Raw genomic sequence first — 14163 nt, 5'->3', positions numbered from 1 at the left:
TTTAAAAGTAATAATTCCATTTGCTACATCGTACCTGTGCGAAAGTGTTTTTTTCTACCATGATAAGTATTAAAACAAACACAAGAAATCGCTTATCATTTGAAAATGACTTGACAATGTGCGTCACGAAGATTGAACCGGATATTGCCGCACTACTGAAATCACACCATGCTCAGGTATCTCATTAGTTTTATTGTATTTCATTGTATTTCAATATGCAGGTTTTGTTGAATTTATGTTTTTCTGGTATTTCAATATGTAGTTCTCATTAGTTTCACATCATACCTCTTCCATTTAAATAGTTTCTTAAATAACTCTGCACCTGTTGAAAATGTTTAGTAGACCTATTTTTTGTTGCTCTTATCAGTATGTATAAAAATTTAAAAAATATGCCTATCAGAACAAAATTCAAAATAATAATTAAAAATATTTTCCAGTATCGGATTCTAATTATATTTATCTCTTCCGCTTATCTTCGCGACCCCTATGAAACCCTTTCGCGGCTCCCAGGTTGAGAAACCCTGATATATGGTATAGTGTTTCTTTAAAATTGATGGAGAGGATGTTTTGCCAATTTAACAAACTCGTTTTCCTATTGTTATCGGATTCTATTTCCCAAAATAATAGCTTTATAATAATAGTATAGAACTAAAAAAATCAAAACTGTGTATACATGTATACGATATGATCAAATTATGACAAAATAAGGTACAACAGCAGTAGCTTTTACAAAGAACTTTTACTATTAATCTGTATTTTTGCTTCGTAACAATTTTCAACTTACAGTAAACACTTGTAGAGGTTGTAAATTTTATGAAACGAACTTGCATCGAAAGAAATCAAGTTATTACCTCCAACTGCATTGTCAGATAATAATTATCCTTTTTAAAGAAATACTTTTCAGTTTATTCTAGCTGAACCTATTACCATCTCTAATATCTATTGATTTTGTAGCTGTATTATAATTTGAAAAAGATAAATAATCATCTATATGTTACCTGCAACTGAAAAATGATTGTTGAATTTGAATAGAGTAGTGAAGCGAAAATAAGTAAACAAATATTACATTATTGAATTTGAATGAAGCAATGAAGGCAAAACAAACATTACATTTTTCTAATTTTCAAAATATGAGTTAATTTGAGTGATCAAAACAAATTTTGATTCCAGGCCACTGGTGACCATGATCTAAGTATTCCTATGAGGAACATTGCATTCCGAATGAATTTCCTGAATGATGTCCAGTTACGTCTGGAAGCAACTTTAACAGAATTCTTCCTTGGAGATACTCGAACTGGTTACAGTCACACAAGAATTACAAACAGTTCTCTTCATTTAAGATTTGTTGGAGCAAATCCGATGGTGTTTAAACCCGGTTCTACTTTTGAAAGTCATGTATGTATGTTTCTCTTTTTAATACTTTTGTTTAATAAATGTTTTCAAACTAACGTCACAGTTTCGCTCCTAAGGTTATCGTTTAAATATAGTAAATAATTCAATAAAAATAATATTTTAAAAAGACGATAAAATAATTCCTTTTCCAGCACCAGACTTTGTAATACATGGATCTGTAACTCAATGTAGTATCCCAACTACATGAACTCATTCTCTGAAAATGGAAACTGGATGTTCTGTCCTAACGTCAGGAAAATTAACCATTTAGTAGAACTTGTTCGTTTCGATAAAATTAATTCACTCTCAGGTTTAGGCAGGAAAGTTGATTTAGGTAAAGTTTCAGAATTGGAATAAATTGAAGTATTAAGTAGCACTATTAAAGATTTAAGATTAAATTGAAATGTTAGCACAACTTCAGCTAGCACGCAGTAAATCCAAATTAAATTAAAGGGAGTGGTAGTAGCTTGTGATATATCTCGTGTTGTTGTGTAGAATGGATATCAACATAACGTTTCGGTCGAAAGTCAGCTCTATAAATTAAGTTTTTTATTTAAAAAAAGGTATTGTTTTTATGTAATATGTTTATTTATCGAAGAATTTATTGATGTATTTTCAGGTTGTTGTTTCATACCATGACAAGGAACGTCTTCCGCCATCGAAATTAGAACGATCTACTTTACGAATTCAGACAACGGTGCAGCTAGAGGGCGGTGGAGGATCTGGTATTCCAGATATCATAGTTCCTCGTAAAAATGGGCGCACTGCTCTTCGTCATGAATTTTGGGAAGAGGAAGATGTAGAAGAGTACCTTTATGAATACGTAAATCAAGTTACATACAGCAAATATAGACAGGAAGGTGTGTTTTATTTCAGATTTGATGTTCCTAGTCGAGCGGTGCAGATGAGAATTACAGCTCACTATGAAGATGAGGATGGAGACACCGCTCAGGCTCACTTAACAGGCATTGCCTACTATTCACCCACCAGAAAATTTATCAGCGTTCGGTCCAGCACTACTGAGGCCAGAGTAGGCGAATATGTTGTATTCCACGTAAAGACAAACTACAGACTGAATGTTTTCCAATATTTGGTGAGTACTTCTTTTTTCAGTATCAACAATTGCTTTAAAAATTTGTAGATTTGTCTATGTCGCAATAAAAAGTCTTCGATATAAAAATATATTATAGGTATTGAAAATAATATAATTAATTTGTGTGTTTATCTCTTAACTTATCAAATTAATACTAATAATAACAAGAAATTGAATCAAAGAAAATAGGTAACTTACATATACGTATTACAAGTTGATAACTTGATTCCTTAGAATTTTTCTTTATACTTACCGTGTAAGAGACTAAGCTTCATAGTGTTAGAGTGAAGAACAATCTGAATGTAGGATCATTTTCAAGTTCTTAGAATGAATGTGCGAAATATAACTATATTAAGGTATCGAGTGTATTACACAAACTAACAATTTAACTATAATCCGTAAAATTAATACTAAAAATTGGTCAGCCAATACAAAATTTTAATATTCCTTTGATGTTTCTTTCGACTATCATGGATAGCAATAACATAATTATACTAGACAACCTAACAGGTATGTGTAGTTATGGAATAAGATTAAATGTTGGTTCAAATTCATATTGAATAGATTACCTCAGAAGAAAATAAAATTTAAGAGGTCCTTTCGTCTTATTTCACCAAAACTCTATTCTTTTATCGAGTTATGTATAATCTTAATCCGTATTTGGCAGAACCATATTCTGTGAGAAATTATAAAACGAGGAAAGTATGGATTTGTTTCAGTTGTGCCAATCATTCTATTTCCTTTGTTTTCTACTTCTCCAAGAAAGATAGAGAAATGCGAATAATTAGCATGTAACAAAAGGTGTGGACACAGTGCTTCTCCATTCCCTTAAAATCTGGACAAATTACAATCTTGCATACTAACTAGCTAATTATTTAGTTAGTGTGATTTTCTTTATAAGTGAAGATTTTATATTTATACATATATAAAATGGTTCTTTTTCTTTATAAATGCCTGTAAAGTGGACATTTAAAGGTATAAAATGACCAAATACTAGTACAGAAATAAAATTTTGATATAAATTTTGGAACATTAGATGTTCATCGTAATTTACTATAAGAAAAATTTATTTTCATGTAAAGTCAAAATCGAAAATAAATTTCCGCTGTTTTTATAATTTTATATAAATACAGGTTGCCTGCCCAACAAATTATATTCCATCTGTTAAGATGGGAAAATATTTTACCATCCCTACTGAGTATGTTCATACTATTATAAATTTTTAAGTATTTTCAATCAATTCTTTAATTTCTTTAGTTCTGTTGTTGGTTTTCTAGGTTATTTCGAAGGGTCTTCTCCTATACGCCGATACTCACAAGGTGGATGAGATTGGACCGGGTATCACGACATTTGCAGTTCCAGTATCATCAGATATGGCCCCAAGCTTCAGAATAGTAGTTTATGACGTAACAATCTTAGGTGAAGTTCTTGCAGACAGTGTCTTTGTCCCCGTTGATGGAATAAGCCGAAACAAGGTAATATTATAATTTCGTTAAAACTGGTTAATAAAAACAAAATACATATATATGTGTGTTAGAAGTAAATTTATTTCCTACTGCTGAATTTGTACGTAGAGAGAAGTTTGTTTCGTAATCGTTCAGGAATAAATTATATTCGTGTTCAGATTTTTAATAAAAGACTAGTCATTTAGTAAATACTCTCAACAAGCTCCCTTACTTTGTTAATAAAATTAAATAATTGGGCTAGTTCTAATTTCCAGATCTATCAAATGAAAATCAACTTCATTCTACAAAACTTAAAGGTCCAACTTACTGATCGTTTACTTCGAAATCCTATTCTCTTCAAAGTAAACTAAAAAATAAGAAAGAAATTTTTCAAGATGTTAGGTTCCTGTCACCACGGCATGGCGCGTCCTCAGGTTGAAGATCGAGGAGAAGGCCTCTAGATATAGAGGTTAGCTGCGAATATACTGAATAAGCAGTTGCGGACAGCCGACTAGGAGTGGTCCTCCAGCTTGGGGGTTTGGGTAGGGCTAACAACCTCATCCTGTAAAAAAAGCACTTGTTCAGAAACATTCACAAAAGCCTCGGACAAGGACTGATAACTTGGCACAACCTCAGCAAAAGAAAATGGACATGAGATTTGGAACATGGAATATTAGGAGTCTTTATAGGGCAGGCGCGTTAAAATCTGTAACGAATGAGTTAGAGAAATACAGGATGGACGTAGTAGGAGTTCAGGAAGTTAGGTGGGAAGGAAATAGATCTAAGAATTCCGGGAATTTTACGTTCTTTTACGGGGAAGGAAACAAAAATCACCAGTTAGGGACAGGGTTTTTCGTTCATAAACGTATATTACCAGCAATTAAACGGGTTGAATTTGTCACTGACAGACTTTCTTTTATTACTCTTAAGGGACGGTGGTGTGATATTATTGTTTTAAATGTACATGCCCCAACTGAAGATAAGGATGACGATATAAAAGACAGTTTTTACGAAGAAGTGGAACGGATGTTTGACCAACTCCCGCGATACCATATGAAAATTCTATTAGGGGATTTCAATGCAAAGGTAGGACGAGAGGATATTTTCAAACCGATTATAGGGAACGAAAGTCTGCATAAGGAAAGTAATGACAACGGTGTTAGACTCGTAAATTTTGCAACATCCAAAAACCTAATCGTGAAGAGTACAAAATTCCCACATCGCGACATTCATAAATACACTTGGACATCACCAGACGGGAAAACACATTATCAAATTGATTTTAGTAGATAGAAGAAGGCAATCTAGCATAATTGATGTCCGGTCGTTTAGAGGGGCTGATTGCGACACCGACCACTACCTGGTAGCAGCGATAATACGAGCGAGGTTATCGTTGAATAAAGGCAATATTCATTGTCCGGAAACGGAGAGATTCAATTTAAAAAAATTAGAAGAGAGCCAGGTAAGAGAGAAATACCAGATTGAAGTTTCGAATAGATTCTCGGCTTTAGAAGATTCGGAGTGCACTAGTGTTGAGGATATCTGGATTGAAATTAGAGATAGCATTAAAATTTCAGCAAAAGAAAAATTGGGACACGCGGAAATACGTAGGAACAAACCATGGTTCGACCAGGAATGCATAAAACTAGCAGAGAAGAGAAAACAGGCAAAATTACGCTGGCTACAAAATCCGAATGAAGTAACTACACAAAATTTCGCAGATATCAGGCGGGAAACTTCCAAAACTTTTAGAACAAAGAAACGCGATTTTCTGAAAGCTAAAATTAAGGAACTTGAAGATAATAGTAAAAATAAAAACATCCGGGACATGTATAAGGGAATCAACGAATTTAAGAAAGGCTATCAACCTGGTGCTTACATATTAAAGAAATCTTACGGTACAGTTCTCATTGACATGGATAGCATCTTAAATAGATGGAAAGATTTCTTTGACGATTTGCTTAACACGCAACCGAAAACTAGTGTGCGTGGAGAAAAGGAGATACACACCGCAGAACCGTATATTCCAGAACCCAACAGAATAGAAGTAGAAACTGCTATAAAGAAATTAAAGAAACACAAATCTCCTGGTGTAGATGAAATTCCGGCTGAGTTAATTTTAGCCGGAGGCGAAAAATTGTGGAACAAGATACACAAACTCATTCTCCTTATCTGGAACAAGGAAGAATTGCCACAAGAGTGGAAAGAATCAATCATTGTTCCAATTCACAAGAAAGGCGACAAAACTGACTGTAATAATTATCGAGGCATCTCTCTTCTGTCAACATCCTATAAAATTCTTTCAAATATTCTATTAGCAAGACTGACCCCATACGCAGATGAAATTATTGGAGATTATCAATGCGGATTTAGACGGAATCGATCAACTATCGACCAAATATTTACTATTCGCCAAATACTCGAAAAGAAGTGGGAATACAATACCCCGGTACATCAACTATTTATTGATTTTAGAAAGGCGTACGACTCGGTTAGGAGAGAAATATTATACAACGTCCTTACAGAACTTGGAATACCGAGAAAGCTAATTAGATTAATTAAGATATGTTTAAATGAATCCCAAAGTAAAATCCGGGTAGGAAAATTTTTGTCTACGAGCTTTCACGTCGAAAATGGCCTGAAACAAGGAGATGCGTTGTCGCCATTATTATTTAACTTCGTTCTGGAATACGCTATAAGGAAAATCAAAGATAGCAACCAGGGCCTAGAATTGAACGGTATTCACCAGGTTATGGCATATGCTGATGACATAAATTTAATAGGTGATGATAGGAGAACAATAGAAAGAAATGCAGAGATCTTATTAAACGCTTGCAGGGACATGGGTTTAGAAGTAAATGCAGATAAAACATGGAAGATAAAACAGAAATACATGGAAGTGCGTCGGGACCGGAATACAGCAAACTATGGATGCGTTAAAATATTAAATAATACTTTTGAAAAAGTGGATAGTTTCAAATACCTAGGATCAATATTAACCGAGGAAAATCATATTCACGGAGAAATTAAATGTCGACTAAAAGCAGGAAATTCGTGTTACTATTCGGTTCAAAATCTCTTGTCGTCGCGAATTCTGTCGAGAAATTTGAAGCTTAAAATATACAAAACGGTAATCATGCCTGTTGTTTTGTATGGCTGCGAAACATGGTCGCTTACTCTGAGGGAAGAACATAGACTGAAAGTATTTGAGAACAAGATCCTGAGACGAATATTCGGACCCAAGAGGAACGGGAATGGGGAATGGCGGAAACTTCATAACGAGAAACTACATAATTTATATGTTTTACCCAACATTGTTAGGGTCGTGAAGTCTAGGAGACTTAGGTGGGCGGGTCATGTAGCTAGAATGGAAGAAAGTAGAAACGCTTTCAAAGTCTTGACAGGAAGACCAATCGGAAAACGACCATTAGGAAGACCTAGGCGCAGATGGGAGGGCAATATTAAGATGGATCTCGCAGAGATTGGAATACAAAGTAGAAACTGGATGCAGTTAGCTAAGGATAGAAGTCAGTGGAGAACTTTTGTGAACGCGGCATTGAACCTCCGGGTTCCATAGGCCATAGAGTTAGTTAGTTAGTTAGTTAGTCTTACATAATTGTATTTAAATTTGGATTATTGTAATTATTTTCACCAGCTCTGTTTTCTTAATCATAACATGACGAAAGAATAATTCTGCATCCGCGAATTACGAATATAAAGTTTTAAAAGACTGAAATGTTTATTCTTATTTTTTCAATAACTCTGATATAAGCGATCTGCTTTCACTGTAGGGCAAATCATTTCTTTATTTCTTTTCCTTTTTAAATAGTGAAAACTGGGTTTTAAATTACAGTTTCACTTGCGTTTTATTATAATTCTAAAAATATTTGTCTAGTGTGGATATTCCTCCTGAAGGCAGGTTCTAGCCCAACTTCTCTAACATAGCTAGGTAAGGCCACTAAGATAGATATTAATGTTAAGTACTAAGCTCCCTGAGCACGCAGCTCCTGTTGAGCATACAATTTCATTTAAACTTCCGAGCACACAGCTTCTCTTGAGCACTAAGCTCCCTGAGCACACAGCTTCATTTAAACTTGTAGCTCCTGTTGAGCACAAAGTTCACCTTTCTATCTGTGTGCAAAGCTCCAATCTGTCCAATTTAGGCATTAATTAAGCTCTTTTCCTTCCTACTTTACCTTCACCAAATCTAAGTTTGTGTACTCCAAACAAACTTGCACCGCCAAAGCAATTGTCATGAGCCGAATCATAAAATTTTAGAAAGTGTAACTGGTCCATTTCAAGTAAGATTGCGCCAATGTTACAACTGTTAAATTTCTTGTAAGTACTGCTGTAGATAGTTAAATAAGAACTTCGCATATAGTGTTAGGCTTTCTAGATAGGCCTAACCTCTCATGAAAATCTTCATATTTAAATAAGTTATGTATCAATACTTAAACAAATCATTATCAAAATATAGCACTAGAGATACACCTTAACACCAAATACGATTTCCACAGAAACTGACGTCAATATAAACACATATATAAAATTTAGGAAATATATACGAATGCTTAATATAATTCTGCAAAAGTCATATAAACGAACATAATAATGCACATTAAACACAATTTTTTCTTCTTTTAATTTAACTTTTTATATTGCCATGAGCCGGTATCTACTAATACAATTGATACATCTTCCTAACCTCCAAAACAATCAAGAATAGTATGGCCAGTTCCTTTCACATGTAGATCGATTAGGTATATAGAATACTAGAAATTAAGGAACTGAAGTGGGGAGATAAGATTAGGGTTATCGTATATAAGAACTGTCAATTAATATTCTTCTAATAAAAGGAACTCTGATTTCCTGTGATACCACAGAGTAAGACTTATTTGATTTATCATTTATTTATAATATTCCCTCAATAATTGAACAATCGTATAATTTTTAAAAAATACTTTCCAGCCTCGACTAGAACTTAACCAGGTGAAAGACCACACTAAGGACACTGTAGAAGCTCGAATATACGGTGAACCTGGAGCAATATTTGCTATTCACGCTTTACGATCTTCAGTGTATGCCACACAAGCAGGAAATGACATTAGCAAATCTACAGTGTTAGCTAGTCTTCATTCGTTTGAAAATTTCACAAGGTTTGTATTTAGTTGACATATCTATAGTTTTATATTCTAGTTGACATATCTTTAACACGTAACATTAAGCCTTGTACTTGATATTTGTTTTATCATTAATCGGATTATTGTAAAATTTAGTTAATCTATTTGTTTTGTTCAGCATAATGCAATACATGATTAAGCGTATGGAAAACGTATATATTTTATACTAAATCAATGAATAAAATTTATCTTATTTAATGTCATTAGTATAACAAAGTATAATTAACTTTATTTTCTAAACTGTAATATGTTGTAATTAATTGCTGTATATAAATTTATTCATATGTATAACGTGTGTACTTATGGAACTCATTTATACAGAAAAAAGGATATAAAACGTATGATACGAAAAAAAAATTTTTTTTGGAATGCTTATTCCTTGGATTGAATTTAGTCATAACCTAAACAACTTTAATCTTTGATCTCATTATTTCCTTTTCTTGACAATAGAAGACATTATTACACAACAAGAAACTTTCAATTAAAAGCGCGGGTTAAGTTTAGAGTTACCCCTCCGTTTTTTATAAAAATTAGGAAAATTTACAGGAAAAATGAGGTAAGAACTTATGATTTGGAGTTCTTATGTGATGTTTAGATGTGTAAGTTTGATAGTAAAGTTATGTTTAATACAAGAAAAGATGTGTGGAAGTTGGTACTATTTGCAAGACGCGGAAGATTTTATGATTCAGAAGCATGCCCATTTTATGTCGAGAACAGAGCCCAACGAACCCCTGCGGGGCTTCTAACCTGTTCCTACTACTACTACTACCCCCACTCCTACTCCTACTGCTACTACTACTCCTATTACTAATTATACTATGGATAGGTATAATAAAACTGCACGTTTTAATGTTTTTACTGCTTTGTTGTAGGTTTGAAACTGGAGGGGTAACTCTAAACTTAAGCCAAAAGCGCAAGAGTTGTCACAATCATACTCCTGAATTTAGTATACTTGTTGAAAGTTCTTATTTCCTTTAATTATATCGCGGGAACAAAGTTTCAATCACAAAATAACAGTTAGAAATTATCATGAGTTACTATTTTTCCTACATTTTAGGTCTGTTCACAAAGTAACTTGGAGATCCAGACAAGGTGAGAAACCGGACGAAAGTACATACTTCCAGTCGATGAATTATGGAATTGACAGCAATAGGACCTTTGATTATGCTGGATTAGTTATTTTCACTGATGCTTATGTACCTATTATACCTGGAGTGGGTAAGTAAATTAAGACTGTGCATAAATATTGATAAGCTCTTTTAAAGAAGATATTCACTATGTCCCACTTTATTTTGTTTTGTTAAATTGATTTTCTGCAAAGTAATGTTATTTTATGAGTAACTTATCAATTGTCAAGTTTCGAAGTTATTCGGACTGTGATAGGACTTAATTTTTCAGTATATTTATCATATTTGAATGTTGGTTCATTATGCTAACCACTGTCTTTTATTTTAAAATAAATATATCGTTTTAACATGAAATATTAATAGCACATAAGTAACTTTTAGAGGTACTTCAACATACAAAACTCTGACTGCTGGACTGGCAAGGACTCAAATTTCTCATATGTGTTTGCAAGTCATTTTTCTGTGTGATTTTATCATTGTTTCCGTACCCATTGGTACTCATTATATTCGAAATAATTTAATTAGTTGCTGTTTACATAACCTAATATTCTGTTTAGTACAGTGATTAGTATTTGAAGGAGTCAATCATAGCCTCTTTAGTCCCAGACTACCAACCTTTTAAAACCATCTTTCAATCTTTTGTATGTTGCATCATTTAAAATTATATTTTTCAATTTATTTTTCAGAATTTGAATTTTTTATTATTGTTTTACAAAAAACACTATGTCCACATTTGTGGACATTGGTTCAATAACAAGTAATTGCATATCTAAATATTGTGAACAATTATGATATATTTTATTCCGTTTTTTGCTACACTACAACTTTCTTCTGACATACAAATAATAACATGTGTAAGGGTGAATTGCATGAGCAAACCACAAGTATTTTAACGTTTTTATCTATGTTAAGATCAATAAAGTTCTTCTCACATATTATTACATTGTTGTAACACATTAAAACAACGGCTACATTTGTATATTTAAAATAGCATGAACTGAATACATTATTATTAAATACATTTTTATTTAGTAATAGTTTTGTTACATTTTTCTCCTTTCTTGAGAACATAACATGACACATCAAATTGTTTGTTGTGTTTCTGAATATCCATTTTCTCATTTTTTGTGGAACAAATAAAAGTATTTTCATTTCCACTTTTCAAAACCAAGCATTATTGTCAATGCTTTCGTTCTTTTTATTCTTAGGAGAGGTAACCACAGATGATGTTCAAGATTTGCTTGAGGGTTCAGATATCGACGATTCAGATAAGAATCCAGATTTTATGGATAATGACTCCAGTAATTCTAGCTTGTATATATATATTTACCCCCTCTTCATTTCACATTGTACCCCCTTTTACAAGCAAAGAAATATTACAGGAGTATAATTTAGCACACTCTTTATTGAGTACTAGCTGAAAGACCCATTCTTCGCACGGGAAGGATAGGTTTATGGAATATATTCGAGCCTACTATCCTCTTAGGATACGCATAGTGTAATAATAAAAACTTCATAAATTATTACATTTTCGACATAAAATTTGAACCCCTGCTCCACTTAGGATATGCCCTTTTAATCAAAGTTACATGAAAATCCCAGCTTGAGATAGATATTAATTATGTTCAAATGTTCAAATATTCATTTCACACTGTTGAACTGTTTCCACGTGGCGCAATTACACACTTTAGGCAACATCAATTTCAACGTAAGAAATATATATATATATATATATATATATATATATATATATATATATATATATATATATATATATATATATATATATATATATATATAGATAGATAGATAGATAGATAGATATATAGATAGATAGATAGATAGATAGATAGATAGATAGATAGATAGATAGATAGATAGATAGATAGATAGATAGATAGATAGATAGATAGATAGATATAGAAAATGTTCTCCTTAAAACGGAAACTCTAAAAATGCCTGGAAACATGTCCATTTATTTCATTTATTTTTAATGAGAAGTTTATACACAAGTTTCATTTTCCTAACTTGGCAGGATCGTGAGGTACTGAATTTTTTGCATAATTTTTTATACTCCACTTCCCCCGTAGGATATACATTTTAACCAAAGTAGCATGATAAAAGCCCAGTTCGAAGTATAAAATAATTACATCCAAAAATTCGCTTCAAACGGTTCGGCTGTTTTCCCGTGATACGATCACAAAAGAGATCCTTTAATTTTTATTATATAATAGATGCAGTAAAATAAGTATTGACTTGCTTTTGTGTTATTAACTGTATAATTAAGTTTAAAATATTTATGTGTGCTCTCATTTTAGAGTCATGTAATGAATCTCTTGGCTACTTACCTTGTTTGACACGTGGCTGTTTTTTGAGAGATCAAAGATGCGATGGTCGAGGAGATTGTCCCGATAGTTCAGATGAAAGCGATTGTAAGTATGACAAAGAATGTATATTTGCATAACTTTCTTTTACTTTCTGAAATTGGTTCGTTCATTTATACTTCGCAGAGACTATCATTGTCGAAAACGTAACATTTATTACATATAAAATTTTGAAAATAAACTAAGGATCTGAAAATTTATAACACTTGTACCGCTTTCTCTTTTTCTGTGTTATTGTTTGAATCTAGACTTTACAACCGGAAACATAGCCAAATTCATTTTATTTTCGTTAATATTGTTTTTTTGTTTAACTGTGTCAGTTTTTTTCATACATTGGCTGGCTATATTTCATATATTTTGTGGACTTTATAGGCGTCAAAATAATGTTTTATATATACACTTAAATTAGAATTAGCTTGAATATGGAATTTTCTTATTTAATAAATTAAGTAAGTAAACTAAATGACCAAAAGCAGTTGATGATGGTTGATGTGTAAAATTGTAAAACTAGTTTACATAATTTCAGTTTTAATTCATCCGTTGGATCACTGTACTAAACAGAGAAGCCGAAATTATATGAATTATAGTAGCTTTAGCACAAAAACTAGCTGATATGGGGGATACTAAGGATCGTGAGCAAACGTACTTGAGTAAAGTTTTAAAAATGACGTCACTTAATATCTGCGTTCAAGTATTACTGTGCGCTTTAGACATTAACTCAGAACTTTACGAATAAAGCAGTTTACATTTAACATAGTCTTCCAGTGTACACTATAGATAAAATATTCATAACAACGAATATATAAGAGCATGCTTTCCTTGCATATGGTTCCTTACACAAAATGACATTTGAAACAATAAATTTATTGTCTTTGTTTTACTAGGTCCTCATGATGATGATGATCAGTTCGAGTATAGGATCACCAGGATGAGTAGATTCACAGTAAGTGTACAGACGATTTAAATTTGTTTGGTACGTCTCGTATATATTACGAAAATGTATAAAAGCTGTAGTGTCATTCAGCTGGTTCGCCCGAACCGGCTATCAATATTTCATAAGTTCCACGAACCGGTTGTTAAAGTTGTTTTTCCACCTCTGGATCCATTAAAAAAAAAAAAAAAAACAACCTGTAGTACTATTTTTGAGAATCAATATGTAAAGTGTAAAGTATGCTGTACGATTTAATCCTAGTCCTGTTAAGTATACTAGTATCATTGGAATAAAATATAATAATACAAAAATACATAATAATATAATCATATAATAATAATATTCATATTAAATCAACTTATTATACTAATCAGAGAACCATTTGTTGAACACTAATTATACAACCGATTATTAAATACTAATCATAGAACTGGTTGTTACATACTAGTTATAGAAACAATTGTTAAATATTTAGCATAGAACCAATTATTAAGTATTACTTATAAAGTGTTAAATGATTATGTTATAATTATTAATTGTTAAATAATTTGAATGATATCACTGTACATGAGCAAATTGATTTTTAATGTAGTACGCCATGATTTTCAATT

The 14163-nt window shown here is 32.2% G+C and overlaps 1 protein-coding gene across 1 annotated transcript in view; it reads left to right on the top strand.

The window, feature by feature from the left end:
• LOC145686754 (CD109 antigen-like) overlaps nt 1-14163 on the top strand; it is a 257687-nt gene that overhangs the window by 197987 nt on the left and 45537 nt on the right. The window contains exons 8-14 of the mRNA XM_081760392.1: nt 1171-1395; nt 2012-2485; nt 3763-3960; nt 8899-9086; nt 10168-10328; nt 12556-12669; nt 13506-13564. Coding sequence (XP_081616518.1) covers nt 1171-1395; nt 2012-2485; nt 3763-3960; nt 8899-9086; nt 10168-10328; nt 12556-12669; nt 13506-13564 — 1419 coding nt within the window. The remainder of the gene's footprint in view (nt 1-1170; nt 1396-2011; nt 2486-3762; nt 3961-8898; nt 9087-10167; nt 10329-12555; nt 12670-13505; nt 13565-14163) is intronic.

This window comes from Thermobia domestica, chromosome 1 (genome assembly GCF_964235325.1).
Source record: "Thermobia domestica chromosome 1, izTheDome1.hap1.1, whole genome shotgun sequence".
Classification (NCBI taxonomy): Eukaryota; Metazoa; Arthropoda; class Insecta; order Zygentoma; family Lepismatidae; genus Thermobia; species Thermobia domestica.
The sequence above is the reverse complement of the archived record's forward strand: the minus strand, read 5'-3'. Positions and strand labels throughout refer to the sequence as shown.